At 48.2% G+C, this 19,876-nt stretch overlaps 1 protein-coding gene and 1 pseudogene across 1 annotated transcript; both read left to right on the plus strand.

The window, feature by feature from the left end:
• Positions 1-670: 670 nt before the first annotated feature.
• Positions 671-16,606, plus strand: LOC115311865 (annotated as a pseudogene).
• Positions 16,607-17,561: 955 nt separating this feature from the next.
• On the plus strand, positions 17,562-18,734 carry LOC120840779. The gene is made up of 2 exons (XM_040211486.3): positions 17,562-18,551; positions 18,691-18,734. Exons 1-2 carry the CDS (start codon positions 17,585-17,587, stop codon positions 18,732-18,734), a joined length of 1,011 nt encoding a protein of 336 aa, XP_040067420.3. The 5' UTR covers positions 17,562-17,584.
• The last annotated feature ends 1,142 nt before the right edge of the window (positions 18,735-19,876 follow it).

Below are 19,876 nucleotides of genomic sequence, written 5' to 3' on the forward strand. Positions count from 1 at the left end.
CCCGGCTGAGGGCCGAGTTTTAGCGCCACCTATTGAGAGGCGTTCTCACAAGGCGGCACAAAAACTCGGTCCTCGTACCTCGTCGGATTCTTGTGTTATCCATGGGTGCGCGCCAGCTGATCGCGCTTTCTGGTTTTAGGCGCGTTCAGGCTGTAAAATGTTTTTCTCTGTGTAAAGGATACTGAAGGAGTCCAATTTGTTAATTAGTTCGCCTTTATTTTAGTTTGTGCAGTCAACACCAGATGGTATTGGCTGCGCCCGTGCGCCGCCAACACCATAGAGGCCAACACAACCTGGCGCAGCGCGGAATATACGGAAAAAAAGAAAAAAAAAAAAACGAAACCGAGTTCTAGGGTCCGCCACGAGGCGCCGCTCAAACTCGGCCCTCCGGGAGGTGACAGCACGGTCGTGTCATGCATACGCTTGTGGAAGAAAAAGACGTTGTTGAGGCCCGGGACTCGCGATGGGGGATCCCTCCATTGCTGCGCCAGCTTGGATTAAGGTGTGCTTCGTCTGCGCTTAGCCTGTCGTGTCCACCGATCACCACTCACGTCAGCGAAACGTGCGCCTAGGTAGCGAATTATTTGCGCATTGCTCAGGAACACTGGCTGGTGGTAGCTGTGGAAGGCGCTGCAAGCACATTTTTAACTCGTACATGGCTGGCTGCACAATGTCGTTTCAGATGGCGAAACCAGTCGAGGTCGCAGCACCAAAGAGAAACGACCTCGATTTCTTCTCGGAGGGCAGGCACACCGACGTTGAGTTTCTGGTGGGGCATGACTCGGACCCACCCAAGAGCTTCAGGGCCCACAAGATGGTTCTCGCCATGCGCAACGAAGTCCTCGAGACCATCTTCTACGGAAGTCTGCCCGAGAAGGACCAAGTTCGCGTCATCGACTTGCATCCGGATGGATTTTCTGCTCTCCTCAAGTAAACGATAATACTCCTGCTAACTATCATAATCTTAATCCTCACACGTATTTATCTACGCAAACGCTTCATCTGTCCACGTATATACTAATGTGCAGGTCATATGGGCTATCCGCAAATCTGTTTACCGTTCGTGCCTTTCCGGGGCCGTTCGCAACTTTTAGGATAAAATTCTGCGGTCTGTGCGTCCTTTTAGTGCCCTCGCTGTGCCGTGAGGATTGGTGAGTTCCCATCAAGATTAATTGTTTGCCCAGTCAATTTCTAGAATCTTTATTTTAGCGAGAATGAAGGGGCCCGCTAACATTTGAGACTTTTCAACATTTCTATTTATTTTGAAGGATGAACATCTAGTGAGGGAACCGTTGTTTGCAAGTTTCAAAAACACTGGAAATCCGAATATCTTCTGTTTTTTTATTTTTTTTTTTGAATGTGAGGAAATTGGGAATGCAGCAAAATTAACCTCCGAATTTCGAAAAACTTAAAATTTAAAGGAAACAAATCAATATAAACATCAACGTCTCGCTAAAGTATAAAGTAAAAAGACAGAACCAGTTTTTGCACAAAATAAACTTGGAAGACACGCTCGGAGGCGTCAGAACGCCGAGCTCTGGTTGGAGTGATTAGTGGGTAGACCCATAGGCGCCGACAACGAAGAGCGATGCCGGGCACCCCCCTCCCCTTTCCTTATCCTGAGCTCTTCGGAAAAGCAAGTACCATCGCTTCCGAAACCTCCGGGTGCACCCCATTAATCTCACCTGTGCGCCCTGGTGCCCGCAAATATCGATAGCTGGCGCCCAATGGATAAATAATGTTTCATCCACTCACCAGCTTGGCGTGCTGGTGAGTGAATACATTTTTTTAACTATTCGCGCAGTCCTGTTCGAAGACCCTACGTAATATTCGCAAATACGATAAAGGCTGTGCTGGGAATTCCTTCAAAAGCCATTGCAAGTAGTTGCGAATGACGACAGTAGCACCTCTAGCGGACCTGCATGCAGCCTACGGAAGTAGACGACATAACACGTTTTGTAAGCCCGATTTTGTTTTCCCAAATGTTGAAAGAATTCATTACGGCCAGTGCGCTCGAACCACAGACTTCACTGATCGCAACTCCAATGACAGCTAAATTATATGGCCACAAGAGCCGACATTTGTGTAGGTGTCATGCCGTCAGCATGCTTATCCTACGTTATCCAGGGAATTCCACACGTTTGGGACGTGTCTCAAAAAAGACGTCCCAAACGGCGGGCGGGCGGGCCCCCCGGGAAATCGAGAACTTTACGCCTATGGGTTAACCTAAAGCTACCTGAGTTCGTCTTCAGTGCACTGATCGAACGCGTTGCAACTCGGAACGCAGCCGTCCGCGGTATTTTGCTTTCTTATTGGAACGCGTTCGACCAGTGCAGTGGAGACAAAGGCAACCGTGTTTAAGCCTATTCCCTAATCACTCCAACTGAAGCTCTGCGTCCTGACGCCGCCCGCACGCTCGCTTCTCCCTCTCCCCGTTTCTCGTCGTCTGTTGCAGGTTAAGATACCAGGAGAAACTCCTTCCACAAAGCCCTCCTCCACTCATTACACTTTATTCTGATGACTCGTATCATCAAAAGCCCGCTTCCACCTCAAAAGCGAACGCAGCAGTAGAGGAAGATTTCTTTGCATGACTCGTTTGCAAATGGACGCACTTCCTCCGTGTCTTGTGGGGATGGTGAGCTTTCGCGGTAGCTTCTGGTGCCACACAACTTTGTATTTGCGGAAATAGTAAACGTTTTAGCTCGCAATTAGAAAGTAGCGAAAGAGTAACCTTTTTGCCGGTAAAGCGTTCCTTTTCATTTCAGGTAAGGTAGGTCGCTAACGCGTTCCTTTTATTTGCAAGTGACGAGTAACCTATTTCGTTACTTTTTTTCGGTAACGCCTACAAAAATGGGTACGCCCGACCGCGTTTTCTTTCTTTTTTTTCTTCGGTTTTTTTCGGCCGTGCGAAGCAGACGAAAAACTCGCACGTCGCACAAAGACCGAGTCAAGCACTTCGACGTTTGCATCTTTTTCAAGCTCTTCCCAATTCTCGTTCGTAAGATGAGCGCGATGTCTTCAGCCGGGAGAAGGAGCGACGACACGGCGAAGTCTTCGTGCGAATTAGCTTGGTGGTCGGGCGTGTCATACGGCATAAACCCTAATTGTTTTGATCGGGAAACGAGTTTAGAGCGCAGCGTTTAGTTAGGCGCGCGTTTCGCGGACTCGGCGTCGACGTAACCGTCCTGCTTTATTTAGCGGGAAATTGAATTGGTAATGAGATCACGTGATGTCAATTTTCCCGCTAAATCTAGTGGGGAAAATGACGTCACATGACTTCGTGTCACGTCACCCATGATTAAATTCAGTTTCTCCGCTAGATTTAGCGGGGGAACTTGACCCGCTGAATTTAGCAGAGAAATTTTCGCTAAATTTAGCGGGGAAATATAACGGGAGGTAGAAAGGAGGAGGAGGAGGGGAGGGTACGGAGGAGAAGCATACCCTCCCCTCCTCCTCATGAGCTGAGCTGCGCTCTAATTTCGCATTACAGAAAATTGTACATGTCTTTAAATGTTTTTTTTTTTCTTTGAAAGCTATACAAATTAGCCGGTGCCGCGAATCAAGACTTCTGAAGTAGAGGTCCCACGCTTGTCGTCAGCCGCCATCGCTTAGCCCGCTTCGTTCAGACGTCCAACCCGTGACTCCGCGATTCGACGCCATCTTGAGAACTTTACGCGGAGAATTTATTTTATTTCAAGAATACTGCGGCCCACATCTGTGAGCCATAGCAGGGGTGGTTACATATGGACTTGGTGCGATGTGCTTACGAGTACTTTTTTGTGGCAGATGCGACCGCCTCTACAAAAATATCAAGTGACGGAAGGGTTACAGTATCGCTAGACAAAGCATTCCATTCGTTAATCGCACGAGCGCAGTGTGCTTACGGTTCTCTGTGCAACTTTTTTTTTTTCAATCGACGTATTTGCATTTTTTTAAAAGCCACAAAAATTGTTATCATATATTTTTTATATTTTTAATGTGGAGTGTTCGCCTTCGATGACCGAGGACTTTCATCATATTTAGTGTGCGTCCAAAGTTCAAACCACAGAGAACGGCACATGACCACGGGAAAGAGTGTGCGCGACTCATACCGGCCAGTTCTCGGTCGGTGGTTTTCGGCCGTAAAGAAAACGAATTTCGAGCCGGACGTTTATGAGTAATGTACAAATACAAACCTTGGCGAGCCTAAATAACCTGGCAGTGTCCGGGCAGCTCCTAGCCTTCGCTGCGGTAAAACGTAAAGTGAAACGAAGTATGGTGTCTTTTTATGGCGACACTAAAGAGAATTGCGTTGTTTTCTTGATATGGTAATAGTACCCGGAGTTACCCTTTCAAAGGCGTTAGTTTCCACGCTGCTTAGAAAACACGCGGCCCTAACGTCCCGTCACTGCGGGGGCGCTGCTGTCGGCGCATTCGCAGACGCTTCCCTTCCCACCAATCTGGTTTCTGAGCAAGCGCAATGCTCACACGTGTTCTGGGCAAACGCGGACTTGTTTGTAAAGCAACGGGTTGGTCTATAGGTATACATCAACATTTCTTATCTCCATCAATGTCTGTGCTCGCCCGCCAGCACTTCTGGATACCTGCCGAATGTATAATATGGCAAGATCATTATTAAGTTCATCACCCTCCGTTTCCTCTTACCACGTACTCCGATTCGCATTCCTTCCAGGTACCTCTGCAGCCGGGAGGCCACCTTTGTCAGCGTGATGGAAGCACTGCACACGCGAACAGCCGCCGAGCTCGTGGAAAAATGCCACATGTTCATTAGAATGCGGATGCAGGCAACCGACGTGTGCTACGTCTTGGAATACGCCGCAAAGATCGGCAACCTTCCAAACTTCGACGACCTTATCAACAGGTTTCTGCAACTCAGGGGTTTTCAAGCCCTGGAGCCGAAGGCGTTCATTGCCGCGTCGAAGGAGACCGTCCTCAAATTAATGAAGAACCCTCGGCTGTCCGTCGCGGAATACAACGTTATCAAGTGTGTCTACGCTTGGGCGATTGCGCGTTGTCGAACAGGGACTGGCGTGCCTTCCAACTCCGTTCTCCAGTGGACCATGAGGCCATTCCTGCCAGAGCTCAGATTCCTGAAGTTGTCTCCACTGGAGTTCATCGAAGGTCCAGCTACGGGGAACATCCTGACAGAGTCCGAGACGCTGGCTGTTCTCTGCAACATCGTAAAACACGGCTCGATGAAGTGGCCAGTGGGCTTCTGCGCTGGCGTGCTAGTCGGTTAGGATGAGGTGTCCACACACTAGTCGACCACCAAGGTTGAAGTTGCTCCGCGTGTGTGACATCCCGCTTTGTGGGCAGTAAACAACGCGTCCACCTGAGCCCTACAATCGTTTTCCTTCATCACGATTATCGAACTGTGTTGGGAGGTGGAACCCATTATTGACCGACGCCCACGAGTAAACGAGCGTTTGGTTCCGTTTTGAAATCTCGTTCATAATTTTTCAGTTTTATTATTTTATTATTTCCAATAACTTCAGGAAAGTGGTAGAATAGAAAAAAAAGTGCCAAAACAGACACAACAATAAAGACCTGTTAGGAAAACAGCCTAGTAGGTTTTCCTCAACTTGTTTGCCCAGAATTGTATATTAGTTTAACGTCATGTCTGTTTGTGCGTACGTGTCCTCTCCGTGTCATTTTTTCGTAATACAAGTTTCTAAAAAACAACCTACATTATCATTAACTCTATAGAAAAATTTACATTGACAAAACAGCCTAGCTATTGCCATTGAGGAGGAGCTGAGCGGCTTCCTGTCAGTTCGACAAGAAATGTATAGGGGAGGAAATTGGAACTTGGATTTAAAAGCACGATAAAAAGAATTAAGTTAAAAAGCCGTAAACATTTTCTTAGAGTTATGATACAAGTGCTATAGAGAAAGATCGAAAGGTTCTTTTCTACATCATTGTCGAAAAGAGGAGGAGTGCGCGTGACTAGCTCGAATAGGCGCTGAACAAATCCCTATATGGGAAGCAAGTGTTCCCAAATGCGTCTTTGGCGCTTAGGAATTCGAGAAGAGGCACGCCAATAGAGGGCAGCAGAGGGAACATGCGAGGAACGCGCGATGAGGAGGCAGCAGAGCCGCCATTGGGGAGTTTTAGCAAGTCGCTTCCACACGAACGGTTCTGTATAGTGTAACACGAATCGTAGGCTTTATTGAGTTCAGCAGATTTTTGTTTTTAATGTATGTTCCGGTCGGTCATAAAAGCTTACGAGCAGAGCAACAACACGCTCTCTTACCGCTCATTCACACTGGAAGCGGATCCGCGTTCGCAAAGCGGTTGCGAACGTGGTTGTATAAAAATCCAGTACAATTGCACGCGCACTTGATGTCATCGAGTCCGCGTGCAATTGCACAGGATCTTTATACAACCGCGTTCGCAACCGCTTTGCGAACGCGGATCCGCTTCCAGTGTGAATGAGCGGTTAAGCGGACAACCAAAATAAAACAAAATACCCCTCGCTTTCCTCGATGGACATCACTAGGCGCACATGAAGGCACCCTAGACATCACCAGAAAGCGCCGTGAAGATGCATGGTGCTCCCACGAACCCGGCCCGCTCACACAATGAGAGCAAAACCGATATGTTTTGCACGGTTTACGACTCGAAACCACATCCGGCAGCCTCCCATGGGAGGCTGCCGGATGGAACCAGGGCGTGCCCCTGAGAGCGACATTCTCGTGACATTTTCCCCAATCCCAGTCAGCTCGCGCGTCTCCCCCCCGGGCTCCCTCGCCGCCTGGGGTGATCCTTCCGACGATACAGCTACGCTTCGACGCAAAAAAAAAAGAAGAAAAAAAAGGAATAGTATGCTTTTACCTGACAATTCTAATCCGTTTTAATGAGCTTGTTGACCGTCCCCCAGTCGACTATCAGACGGGGGTCCCCCTGTAGGCTCTTACACTGTTGGGTGTTTTCAAATGGTCGGTTGGCCGCCCCCAGAGAGGGAGGAGCCGTGAAGTTTTCCTTCCGTGTTCTTTTTACGTTTCTCTCTCTTTCTTTATTTCCCTTTCTCACATTGTGCATTTTCTTACTCTTTCTCGCTCCTGTCTCGTTCTCTTTCTTTCTATTTATTTTCTCCTTTCTGCCAGGCCGTCTTTTCGTGCACTTCACAGAAGCGATAGAATTAGGTGCGCCACCCCCCTCACATCGGCAGCGACATCCGCGGGCTTCGATCTACACAACACACTGCCGATTTTCATCTCAGAGCATCTACTCTACTAGTACTGCTGATTGCGCACCCATGCCACGATGTAAGCTTAACAAATAATTTCTGGGTCATTCCACGCCAAACGATCCAGCCCCTAAATCGACCATCACAGATTTGGTATTAAAAAATTGTAGGCACGTAAATCGACGTAAAAGTAATCCTCCCAATATACTTTTGCAGTAAAATTTCTTTTGCTCTTTTGGCGACCCCTTGGTTACCCCGAAGAACTGGCTTCAAGGGCTATATACGGCATTTTTTTTTCCTGGCAGTTTTGAAAGTAGGTTGTAAAATAACACTGTTTTTATTAACTAAATAGGTCCCTCTAAATGCCCAAATAGTTACTTGCATGTAATTTCAACCTTTTCTTGTAATTCCGGGGCACTAAAATAGCCTAAAATGCCGATATTCACATTTTTTTCCTCGTAAAAGGGCAAAAGTATCAGGCATAAATTTCACTTGTATTCATAGCACTTAGATTGAAGTTCATTAAAAAAAATATTTTTCGTATAATATTTGTTGCGGTGTTCCGACCAAAAAATCGCCAATCTTGAAAATAGCGCAAAAAGAGCAACATTCACTTAAGAATAACGATGTGAGGTGGTCGGTCTAAAAATATATTGTCAACGGCAATGCATCATTTAGAACCCAGACATCAAATAAGCAATGTTAGAAAAAAGTGTTATTTCTTAAACGCGAAAAAATAATTTTTCGATGTCGGTCGTTGCACCGGTCGCGTGCCTGTCCAGAGACGTCGGACAGCGGCGTACTGCAGCGACGACGACACCGGGCAACAGAGCAGACGGGTTCGCTACGCGAGCGCGCATAGCAGACGGGTTCGCTACGCAAGCGCGCAGAGCAGACGGGTTCGCTACGCAAGCGTGCAAAGCAGACGGGTTCACTACGCAAGCGCGCAAAGCAGACGGGTTCGCTACGCAAGCGCGCAAAGGAGACGGGTTCGGGTTCGCTACGCGAGCGCGCAAAGCAGACGGGTTCGCTAAATAGGCGCGAAAAAGAGACAGCAGCGTTTAAAAAGTGGTTTTGACATTGTCTGGTAATCGCCCAGCGGCGTGCGTTCACATGTAATGGGTGTAAATTGAACAAACCTTTTCCATGGAACCTAATAACGCCGGTAATCTGGCTTCCACGGATCATGCCAGGGAATCTGAAGGTGGGTTGTAGGCAATATTTGTTACTAGTTATTGCTTTTAAACGTTCTAATAGCGAGGTTTTAGCCTCGTAATTGTTACAGTAATTCCAAAAAAGCAGGTGAAATTAAGCTATTTGGGTGCACTGAGCAAACAATGCATCTTTTTTTCAGAAGACCATCTTGTGCCGTGTTCATTGGGGCCAAAAGGGTGCCATAAAACGACGCATGTCAACAGGAAGTTCCTCGTTAGAATTTCAACTGTGACAGAAAGAGAACAACGCCTTTTGGCTCTGCGTGCAAACAAAGACGAAGACGGGCTGAACACAATATGCGCTCATCATTATCATACTTACGTAAAGAAGTATACCACACTTCTGGCTTCCAAGTTCTGTATGGACCCGTTCCTTGAACACACCAGGAGCCGGCGTGGGACATCAGTTATATCACTAGAGCTTGCGATAGCTCTACCGTCATTGAAGCTTGTTCCTGGAGAAAGGTTGTGCCCCGGTTGCAAAGTTCGCTGCTTCCAAATGGGCGTGAGGTTCAAGCAGACTACTCACACGCTTACTGAAGAGATGACCTCCTCTGAAATTAGCAACCAGGAAGAAGCATTTCCTTCATCTTTGAGTCTCAAATTTTCAGCAGTTGGGAAAATTCCCCTGTCCATGAGGCGGAAGTGCGGACAAACAAATACGGATATGCAAACGACGCTGGACAGTCGAAGCCGAAATGTCTGTAACCTGACCAACACTGCGGACGTTAACGTCTCGTCGATATCTAGACCAAGACCTAGTTATGAGTTCCGGACAGACGACTACAGACGGCTCATGGAAGACGTCAAGAAGCGCTTTGGCGAAGAAAAAGACCAATCAAAGAAGATTTCGCTTTTGACCCTGGCCCCGAGCTCGTGGTCGCGAAAACGGATCGCGCAGTATTTTGGTGCCTCTGAAAGACAGGTTCGCCTTGCCATGTCAATGAAAAAAGAGAAGGGCATCTTGAGTTGCTCAACCAAAAGGGTGAACAGACCACTAGACGAATCCACTAAAAGCTCTGTCAGAAACTTTTATGAAGACGAACTTATTTCCATCTGCCTTCCGGGCAAAAAAGACGTCGTTCGTGGGAGCCAAAAACGATTGCTTTTAATGAACCTGAAGGAAGCATATCAGGAATGGAAGAAGTGCAACAACGGAGTGAAATGCGGATTCTCAAAGTTCGCTGCTCTACGGCCCAAGTACTGTCTGCTTGCTGGAGCTTCAGGAACGCACTCAGCCTGCGTTTGCCTTTATCACCAGAACCTGAAGTTACTTCTTCACTCCTCAGGTCTGGAGCACACAGTTGATTCTTTGGTTGGAATGACAGTGTGTGACTTAAACAATGAAGACTGCATGCTAGGCACGTGTAAGCAATGCCCAGGCACTACGCACGTCGCAGCTTTGCTTATGAACTCCGCAGCCCTTGACCCCGACTTTGTGAGCAACGTTACCGTGTGTCAATGGGTCAGTGGAGCACGGTGCAAACTCGAAACGATAGTTATCACGCCAGAAGAATTCTCCGAGCGGTTTCTAGAGATGCTGAAAGAACTAAAGACGCGTCACTTCGTGAGCAGGGTTCAGGCGCGTCATCTACGCGACTTAAAAATGCGTCTTACGCCCACAGATGCAATTGTGCTGCTAGATTTTGCTGAAAACTACAGCTATCTTGTTCAGGACGCTCCACAATCATATCATTGGGACAATACCCAAGCTACAGTTCATCCCGTCGTCGTATATTTCCGTCCACCAGATCGTCAAGACGAGCTCCACGTCATATCATACGCAATGAAATCGGACTGTTTGGACCATACCAATGCAACGCTGTCGACTTTCCAGAAAATGTTCCTGGATGACTTGGAAGCCCAACTGCCTCACATAGAACACATTCATTACTTCTCAGACGGTGCGGCGTCTCAATACAAAAACAAAAAGAACTTTGTAAACCTCTGTCATCACGTGGAAGACTACAACCTCAGTGCAACATGGAACTTTTTTGCTACATCGCATGGAAAAAGTGCCTGTGATGGAGTGGGCGGAACTGTGAAAAGACTGGCTGCGAAGTCAAGCCTACAAAGAGCATTCAGCGGACAAATTTTAACACCACTAAATCTCTTCAACTGGGCACGCGACAACCTGACACAAATTCGAGCGATCTGGGTGCCGGAAAGTGATGTTCAGGTGCGGCGAGAGATATTATTATCCCGGTTCAATGCCGCTCTACCTATCCGCGGGACTAGAGGACTCCATTACTTCGAGCCAACCTCATTGACCGAAATGAACGTCGGCTTCACTTCTCTTTCAAGAACAGTGAACGTCACGACGGCGTCGCATCCTCAAATTGACTGCGTCCGAGAAGGCTAGATAGAGCAAGTATTCCGAAGATCCCATCATCAGCTTGAGTGCCCGCCTTGGGGCCGACGAGCTGAGTTGGCCTGGATTTCAAAAATTATTTTTTCGCGTTTAAGAAATAACACTTTTTTCTAACACTGCTTGTTTGATGTCTGGGTTCTAAATGATGTATTGCCGTTGTGAATATATTTTTAGACCGACCACCTCACACCATTATTCTTAAGTGAAAGTTGCTCTTTTTGCGCTATTTTCAAGATTGGCGATTTTTTGGTCGAAACACCGCAACAAATATTATACGAAAAATATTTTTATAATGAACTTCTATCTACGTGCTATGAAAACAAATAAAATTTATGCCTGATACTTTTGCCCTTTTACGAGAAACAAAATGTGAATATCGGCATTTTAGGCTATTGTTACTGTCACGAAATTGCCAGAAAAGCTTGAAATTACATGCAAGTAACTATTTGGGCATTTAGAGGAACCTATTTAGTTACTAAAACAGTGTTGTTTTACAGCCTACTTTCAAAACTACCAGAAAAAAAAAATGCCGTATATAGCCTTTGAAGCCAGTGCTTCGGGGTAACCAAGCGGTCGCCAAAGGAGCAAAAAAAATTTTACTGCAAAAATATATTGGGAGGATTACTTTTACGTCGATTTACGCGCCTACAATTTTTTAAAACCAAATCCGTGGTGGTTGATTTACGGGCTGGATCGTTTGGCGTGGAATGACCCTTCTAAGACTGATCGGTGCGTAAATTCAAGAGTCCGCGATGAGCTATATCACTAAGGCCGCTTCATTGAAGCGGCAGCCAAATTCCGTGCTTACCTACTACTTCCGTAATTAAAAAATTAAAAAAATAGCGATTTGGGGCCAACAGATGTATCAGCATCGGAATGTATGACCCCCAGCATCGAGAAGTCGATCATTCAACGGACGCATCATCCTCACCGGATTCCTCTGAGCGATCCGTCTCTGCCCAGCATCTTCCAGTTTCTGTTAAAGGGACACTGACAGGGTATTTATGCTCGCCGAGGTTTTTAGTTGTGCGTGACATATGAGAGCTCAACTACCCAGAACAGAATTTGCGGCTCGAAATTCGGTTTCTTTCCACCCGAAAACCGCCGATCAAGAACTGGCCGGTTCGAGTCTCGCTCACTCTCTTTTTCGCGGTCACGGGCCGTTTTCTGAGGTATCGATGCGACCACCAAATTTAATCAAAGTCGTTGGTCACTGAAGGCACACACTCAGTATTAAAAATAGAAAAAAAATGAAAGCCGCTTACAACTCCCTGTAACGCCGAATTGGAGCGCAGCTCTTGAGGAGGAGGAGGGAAGGGCACTGGGGGGGGGGTTAAACTAACCAGGGGGGGGGGGGTCACGTGACCCCCCATGCCGATGATGTCATCACTGACGTCACTGATGACGTCATCAGTGACGATGACGATGCGGGTACCGATGACGTCATTAGTGACGTCACTGATGACTTCACCAGTGATGATGACGATGACGATGCGATTGTCGGTGACGTCATCAGTGACGTCGCTGATGACGTCATCAGTGATGATGACGATGACGATGACGATGCGGATGTCGGTAACGTCATCAGTGATGATGACGATGACGATGCGGATGCCGGTGACGTCATCAGTGATGATGACGATGACGATGTGGATGCCGGTGACGTCATCAGTGATGATGACGATGACGATGTGGATGCTGGTGACGTCATCAGTGATGATGACGATGACGATGTGGATGCCGGTGACGTCATCAGTGATGATGACGATGACGATGTGGATGCCGATGACGTCATCAGTGATGATGACGATGACAATATGGATGCCGGTGACGTCATCAGTGATGATGACGATGACGATGTGGATGCCGGTGACGTCATCAGTGATGATGACGATGACGATGTGGATGCCGGTGACGTCATCAGTGATGATGACGATGACGATGTGGATGCCGGTGACGTCATCAGTGATGATGACGATGACGATGCGGATGCCGGTGACGTCATCAGTGATGATGACGATGTGGATACCGGTGACGTCATCAGTGATGATGACGATGACGATGTGGATGCCGATGACGACATCAGTGATGATGACGATGACGATGTGGATGCCGATGACGTCATCAGTGATGATGACGATGACGATGTGGATGCCGGTGACGTCATCAGTGACGATGACGTCATCGGGGGGTCACGCGACATCGGCGGGGGTCACGTGACCTCGGGGGGTCACGTGACCTCGAGGAGGGGGTCACGTGACCTCAGGGGAGTCACGTGACTTCGGGGGGTCACGTGACCCCCCACGAGGTCACGTGACCCCGGTGGGGGGCTCGCGCGGTGCATTATGTGACATTTCCCATGATGCACCGCGCGGTTACGCCGACGGCGACGCCGACGGCGACGGCGACGCCGCTCAAGCCGGAAACGGGCCCCTAAGAGCTGCGCTCTAAAAAACATGAAACCCATTTTTTGTGGCTTCTAAAAAATGAAAGCCGCTTACAACTCCCTGTAACACCGAATTAGAGCGCAGCTCTTGAGGAGGAGGAGGGAAGGGCACGGGGGGGGGGTAAACTAACCAGGGGGGGGTCACGTGACCTTGGGGGTCACGTGACCCCCAATGCCGATGATGTCATCACTGACGTCACTGATGACGTCATCCGTGACGATGACGAAGCGGGTACCGATGACGTCATTAGTGACGTCACTGATGGCTTCACCAGTGATGATGACGATGACGATGCGAATGTCGGTGACGTCATCAGTGACGTCGCTGATGACGTCATCAGTGATGATGACGATGCGGATGCCGGTGACGACATCAGTGACGTCACTGATGACGTCATCAGTGATGATGACGATGACGATGCGGATGCCGGTGACGTCGTCAGTGATGATGACGATGACGATGTGGATGCCGGTGACGTCATCAGTGATGATGACGATGACAATGTGGATGCCGGTGACGTCATCAGTGATGATGACGATGACGATATGGATGCCGGTGACATGTGATGATGACGATGACGATGGGGATGCCGGTGACGTCATCAGTGATGATGACGATGACGATGCGGATGCCGGTGACGTCATCAGTGATGATGACGATGACGATGTGGATGCCGGTGACGTCATCAGTGATGATGTGGAGTGAAGGGTACTGAGGGGAGGGTAGACCCCTCCCCCTTCTCCTCCTCCTCCCCTCATTCTTTAATATGCTCCGGGGGGGGTGTCACGTGACTTCGGGGAGGGGGTCACGTGACCTCGGGGAGGCGTGACCTGGGGGTGACCTCAAGGCCACGTGACCCCAAAGGTGACCCCCACGTGACCTTGGGGTCACGTGACCTGGAGGGGTCACGTGACCTCAGAGGGGTCACGTGACCTCAGAGGGGTCACGTGACCTGGGGGTCACGTGGGGTCACGTGACCTTGAGGACCTTGAAAGGGGTCACGTGACCTTGGGGGTCACGTGACCTCGGGGGTCACGTGACCTTGGGGAGGCGACCACGTGACCTCGGGGGTCACGTGACCTCAGAGGGGTCACGTGACTTGGGGGTCACGTGACCTTCAAAGGGTCACGTGGGGTCATCTTGGGGTCACGTGACCTTGAGATGACCTTAGAAGGGGTCACGTGACCTCGAGGGGTCACGTGACCTTCAGGGGGTCACGTGGGGTCACGTGACCTTGAGATGACCTTGGGGGTCACGTGACCTTGGGATGACCTTGGTTACGCCGACGCCGACGGCGACGGCGACGGCGACGCCGACGCCGACGCCGACGGCGACGCCGCTCAAGCCGGGAACGGGCCCCTAAGAGCTGCGCTCTAAAAGCTGTAAATACGATGATTGAAAAAAAAAGTTCCACAGACAACCGGAAGCATTCTGTGCGTTCGTCGTTTCGCGTATCGTGGGACTCGCGGGGACGGCGATGGCAACGGACGACGGGCGTGGGACCTCTATTTCAGAACTGTCGTTCGCGGTACCGGCGAATTCTGTCTACCGTTAAAAGGAAAATTTGGGACTGATCAAAAGAATTGGTATTCATCCCGTACGACACGCCCGGCCACCAAGCCGATTTGTACGAAGACGTCGCCGAGCCGTCGCTGCCTTCTCGTGGCTGAAGATAATGCTTGCGCAAACGTCAAGCACGACGTGTCTACTTCGAGTTGAATATGCACGCGTACGATTTCTTTACTAGGTGCAAATGTCCCCAAAGCGTGGTGCTTCCCGACTCCGACCCGGGAGTGCTTTTGCTAGAGAAAAATCGACAGCAAACTTTCCAACTTACAGCTTACCGGCTGAATTATTAACTGTATTAATGAACAAGTCTTCAGCAAGAAAGTCGTAAACGTAGAAAAATGTTTGAACAGCAGTAGAGGCTTTAATACACGACGTTTCGGGAAGAGACTTCCCTTCTTCAAGTGTGTAGAAGGGAAGTCTCTTCCCGAAACGTCGTGTATTAAAGCCTCTACTGCTGTTCAAACATTTTTCTACGTTGCTGAATTATTACTAAGGAAAGAGATCCGCCAGAAAAGAGATGCCTCAGTAGCAGGAGAAAGAAGAAGACGCCGTTTCGAACGGTCGTGCTTTCATGTTCTCCGTTGAAAATCAACAATCGGCCTCAGGCCGAGGAAACCCATCTACCTCTGCTTCTTATACTGGTAACGAAAATCACAAGATGTACTGGGTGAACCCTGCAGCGGCACCCGTGGCCCCAAGAGACGTTCCCATTCCGGCAACCGGCCAAGATGAGTATAAGATTATACTTCCACGTTTTCCATCTGGGGCCTTGTGCGTAAACTCGGTCTTCCTCCACGCTGACCTCACGGGTCGGCCCTACCGTGCAGTTGACTTTCGCGATGGACTTAGAGGAGTCGTCGACCTGAACGAAGTGGTGTCTCTCGGGCAGTTTCAGATGAGCCATGTGTGGATGGCGACGCTGGCTAGTCCAGAAGCCACCGAAAAGTTGACAACCGCGAAAGAACTCAGCGTGAAAGGGAAAAAGTGTTTAATCATCGACCCAAACTCAAAGGACGTGAAGCTCAAGCTTCTCTGGCTGCCGTCATACTTAGAAGATAAAAAGGTCGTTGAAGCCTTAGCACCGTTCGGCACGGTTCGAAGCATGGCGCGAGAAAAGTGGCGCGTGCCAGGAATGGAGAACATGGAGACGCTGAACAGGGAGGTCTGCCTAACGCTGCACGACACCGTGACGTCGGAAGACATCCCTCACCTACTGAAGGTTTCCGGCATACAATCCCTTCTGGTGATGTCGGGACGACCACCCTTGTGTCTACGATGCAAGAAGGTCGGTCATATTCGACGACAGTGCCGTACTCCAAAATGCGCACGTTGTAATCGATTTGGGCATGAGAGCGACGAGTGCTTTTCAAGCTATGCAACTGTAGTACGAGGCTCTGGAAACGACCCTGACGCCAACCCGGAACTTTTGATGGATATTTTCGAGGTCGTGGATGCTAGCGGAGATGTTCTCTCCACTCAAGCGCAGCCCAGAGAGGCACTGCCTCAGAGTTCCGGCGAGAGCGAAACGCAAGTTGAAAAAGAAGCTTCGGAGGTACTCCAAGACACAACATCGACAGAAGCCGTGAAAGAATTTTCCCAGGAAGGACCAATCAAGGACACCTTGTCAACACCGGAAACGGAGGCACCGAAACAGTCAGCGGTGTCTGCAGACGGACTTACAACGTTTGACAACAAAAGTGACCCGTCAGCAATGGACCTAAGCCCCAGCACGTGCAAGGACAATAGTGACACCAAGAGGAAAAAACACCCGCCTGACACCATCGCGAGTAAGCGAAAAACCTCCCTTGCACACTAGAGTACATGACCAAACCTCACCCACCCCCCTCCCCTTGCCCTTCCACCTCCCCCTCCTCTATCCTATCCACACCCCCCCTCCTCCCCTTCCATTGCCTTTAAGTGATAGCCTTCGTATTGTTACCCTAAACGTAAGAGGATTTAACTCCCGAAAGAAACAATATCATTTGAAACGTCTACTTGAAGACAAAGAGGTAGACTTTCTAGCCGTACAGGAAACAAAACTGTCAACGGTAGAACAGGTAGAACAGGCCATACAACATTTCCTGTATGACTACGAGGTATGCGTCAGCCATGCTGTAGGTCTCTCTGCCGGATGTTTATTGTTTATTAGAAAGTCTTTTCATTTGTCTGATTTAGCTGTCATGACAGACCTTTGCGGGCGCTTCATTATGTGCGACTTCCGAGTTTCCGACATAATGTGGAGAGTGATATGTGTCTATGCGCCGAATGACGTGAATGCTAGAGTAACTTTTTTTGATCACCTGCGACCTTATTTACTTTGTGATGAATGGTAGTTCTGCTTGGAGACTTTAACTGCGTTTGCGACGGAGCAGACAGAGCTCCATATAAACTTCGAATTGACAAAAGTGAACGACTGCTACAGGACATTGTGGACGAGTCTAATATTTTCGATGTTGCAGCATTTCAGCTAAAGGAAAAACACTTACCATATACCCATTTTCAAAACACATCAAACGCAAGACTTGATAGGATTTACTGCTCAGTAGATTTTATTGACAATTTAAATGGTTATGCCGTAGATCCAGTTTTCTTCACAGACCATTGCATGGTATCAATAACAATTGGAAGGAAACGAAGAAAAAAGTGTATAAACTGGAAAGTATGGAAACTTAATAACCAACTGTTAAAAGATGAAAACTTTGTCGCAGCTGTGACCGATCTTTTTGAGCGAATAGGAAGAACAACTGAACATATATCTGGGCACGGCAACTTCGGAACCGACAAGTCATCTAACATGCCGCTCCTGTTTGTAATCCAACAGATGCTGCTAATATGCACCGCGTGTCCGCCTCACGGCCCGTCGTCGGCTACTCTCGCCTTGGGATCCGGATTCGTCCAGCAAGAAACCTTCGTCCCGCCCGTCAACCACAGCATCGCAGGCCTGCTGCACAATCATCGCGCAGCAACCATGGAACAGTGCCGGAGCAGTACAAGAGCGGATCCCGCGGCGGCAATCGTCACTGGGCACGGCAACTTCGGAACCGACAAGTCATCTAACATGCCGCTCCTGTTTGTAATCCAACAGATGCTGCTAATATGCACCGCGTGTCCGCCTCACGGCCCGTCGTCGGCTACTCTCGCCTTGGGATCCGGATTCGTCCAGCAAGAAACCTTCGTCCCGCCCGTCAACCACAGCATCGCAGGCCTGCTGCACAATCATCGCGCAGCAACCATGGAACAGTGCCGGAGCAGTACAAGAACGGATCCCGCGGCGGCAATCGTCACTGGGCACGGCAACTTCGGAACCGACAAGTCATCTAACATGCCGCTCCTGTTTGTAATCCAACAGGTTAGTGATGGAAATTGCGTTAACTTTAGAAGTGACAACCGATTTATTATTGTTCTGCCGTGCCCACAAGTGTTCTTTGATTGTGCCATGAATTGTCGGGATAATCTGCTGTTACTTCTTTCTGGTGACGTCGAACGAAACCCGGGCCCAGAGACGAGACTAGAAACGATGATTTCCCAAGTGCTCGAAAACCAAAAACAGCTGAAAAGTGAACTTAAGGAAGTAAAGGAAAACCAGATAGCGTCCCAGCAAAGACAAAACGCAATGGCCGATAAAATCACCCACCTTGAGACAGCCCTTGACGTCCTCCAGAAGAGTAATCAGCAGATATTGCAGCTACAAGGAACGCTTCAGGGTCTAGAAGAATTGGTCTACTTACAACGCGAAAAGATAGCAGATCTTGAGGATAGAGGTAGGAGAAATAACCTAATAGTATTTGGCATTCCTGAAACGCCAAATGAAACGGTTGAGAACCTGAAACAAAGTGTGATAAATACTGTCTTCCAACAACAACTAGGCGTAACTGTGAAGACAGTGGAACGAATACACAGGCTTGGAAAAAGGACAGATGGAAAAATTCGACCGGTCATCCTAAAACTGTATGATTTCAATGAAAAAGTGCTTGTGTTTAGGAATTGTAAAAAGCTAAAGGGATCAAAGATATCGGTATCGAATGATTATTCCCAAGTCACCCTAAACAGGCGTAAACACCTTTGGGATAGCGCAAGATCGGAGAGGGCCAGTGGAACTCACGTACGACTTATTCATGATAAGATTCAGATAGATGACCAAATGTTCGTCTGGAACGATGCCGATGATTGTCGTGAAAAAGTTGGCAGCCATCGAGGTTCGCAAAAGCAAGCTAGATAACTCCCTGATAACAAAGAAAAATGCCTCCGTCTGATTAACGTGAATGCAAGAAGCCTTCTTAACAAAGTGGAAAGTCTGGAGCACTTGTTACTGCTGTACAACCCGCATATTGCTGTAGTTACCGAAACCTGGTTACATGACCACATAAATGATTGCGAGATTGTGCCACCATCATACAAAATACTCAGAAAAGACAGAGGCTCCCGTGGTGGGGGAGTCGCTTTAATTTACAAGAACTACCTTTCGTGTATTTTGATGCCTGAGTGTTCATTTACTGAGAGTTTGTGGTGCCGAGTAAAGTTCGGCGGGCATTCCATTGTAATTGGCGGGGTTTATAGATCACCTGATTCATCGCCGCAGTTTTTAGAGAATATCTATGATTATTTACAAGAAAATGTCACCTGTAGATCTAAAATAATAATTGCTGGTGATTTTAATCTTCCTAGCGTTAAATGGGACCAACTAGATCCTGGTGTGACAGATGTTAAAAGCGGTGAATTATTGCTTGACATTGCTTTTTCTAACAATCTATCACAGGTGGTTCAAGAGTTTACTAGAATTACTGATTCTTCCCGTTCTATACTAGATTTAATTTTGGTGTCAGAATCTTTGAAAAATTATGAGGTGGTTGTTGAAGATGGATTGTCGGATCATAAATTGGTGTTGCTGTCCATCAAATTAACCGCTCAATCACTAAATGCAAACTGCCCGACAACTGAAGTGTATGATTACAGTAGAGCTGATGACGTCAGTATTCTGGATCATTTAGAAATAAGCCTTTCTTCTTTCGTAGATATACAAGACGTGAACCAGTTGTGGAATCAGTTCAAAAAGATAATACGTTACTGTCTTGATAAGTTCGTTCCA

Source organism: Ixodes scapularis, unplaced genomic scaffold (genome assembly GCF_016920785.2).
Source record: "Ixodes scapularis isolate PalLabHiFi unplaced genomic scaffold, ASM1692078v2 PGA_scaffold2__306_contigs__length_199485367, whole genome shotgun sequence".
In the NCBI taxonomy this organism is placed as follows: Eukaryota; Metazoa; Arthropoda; class Arachnida; order Ixodida; family Ixodidae; genus Ixodes; species Ixodes scapularis.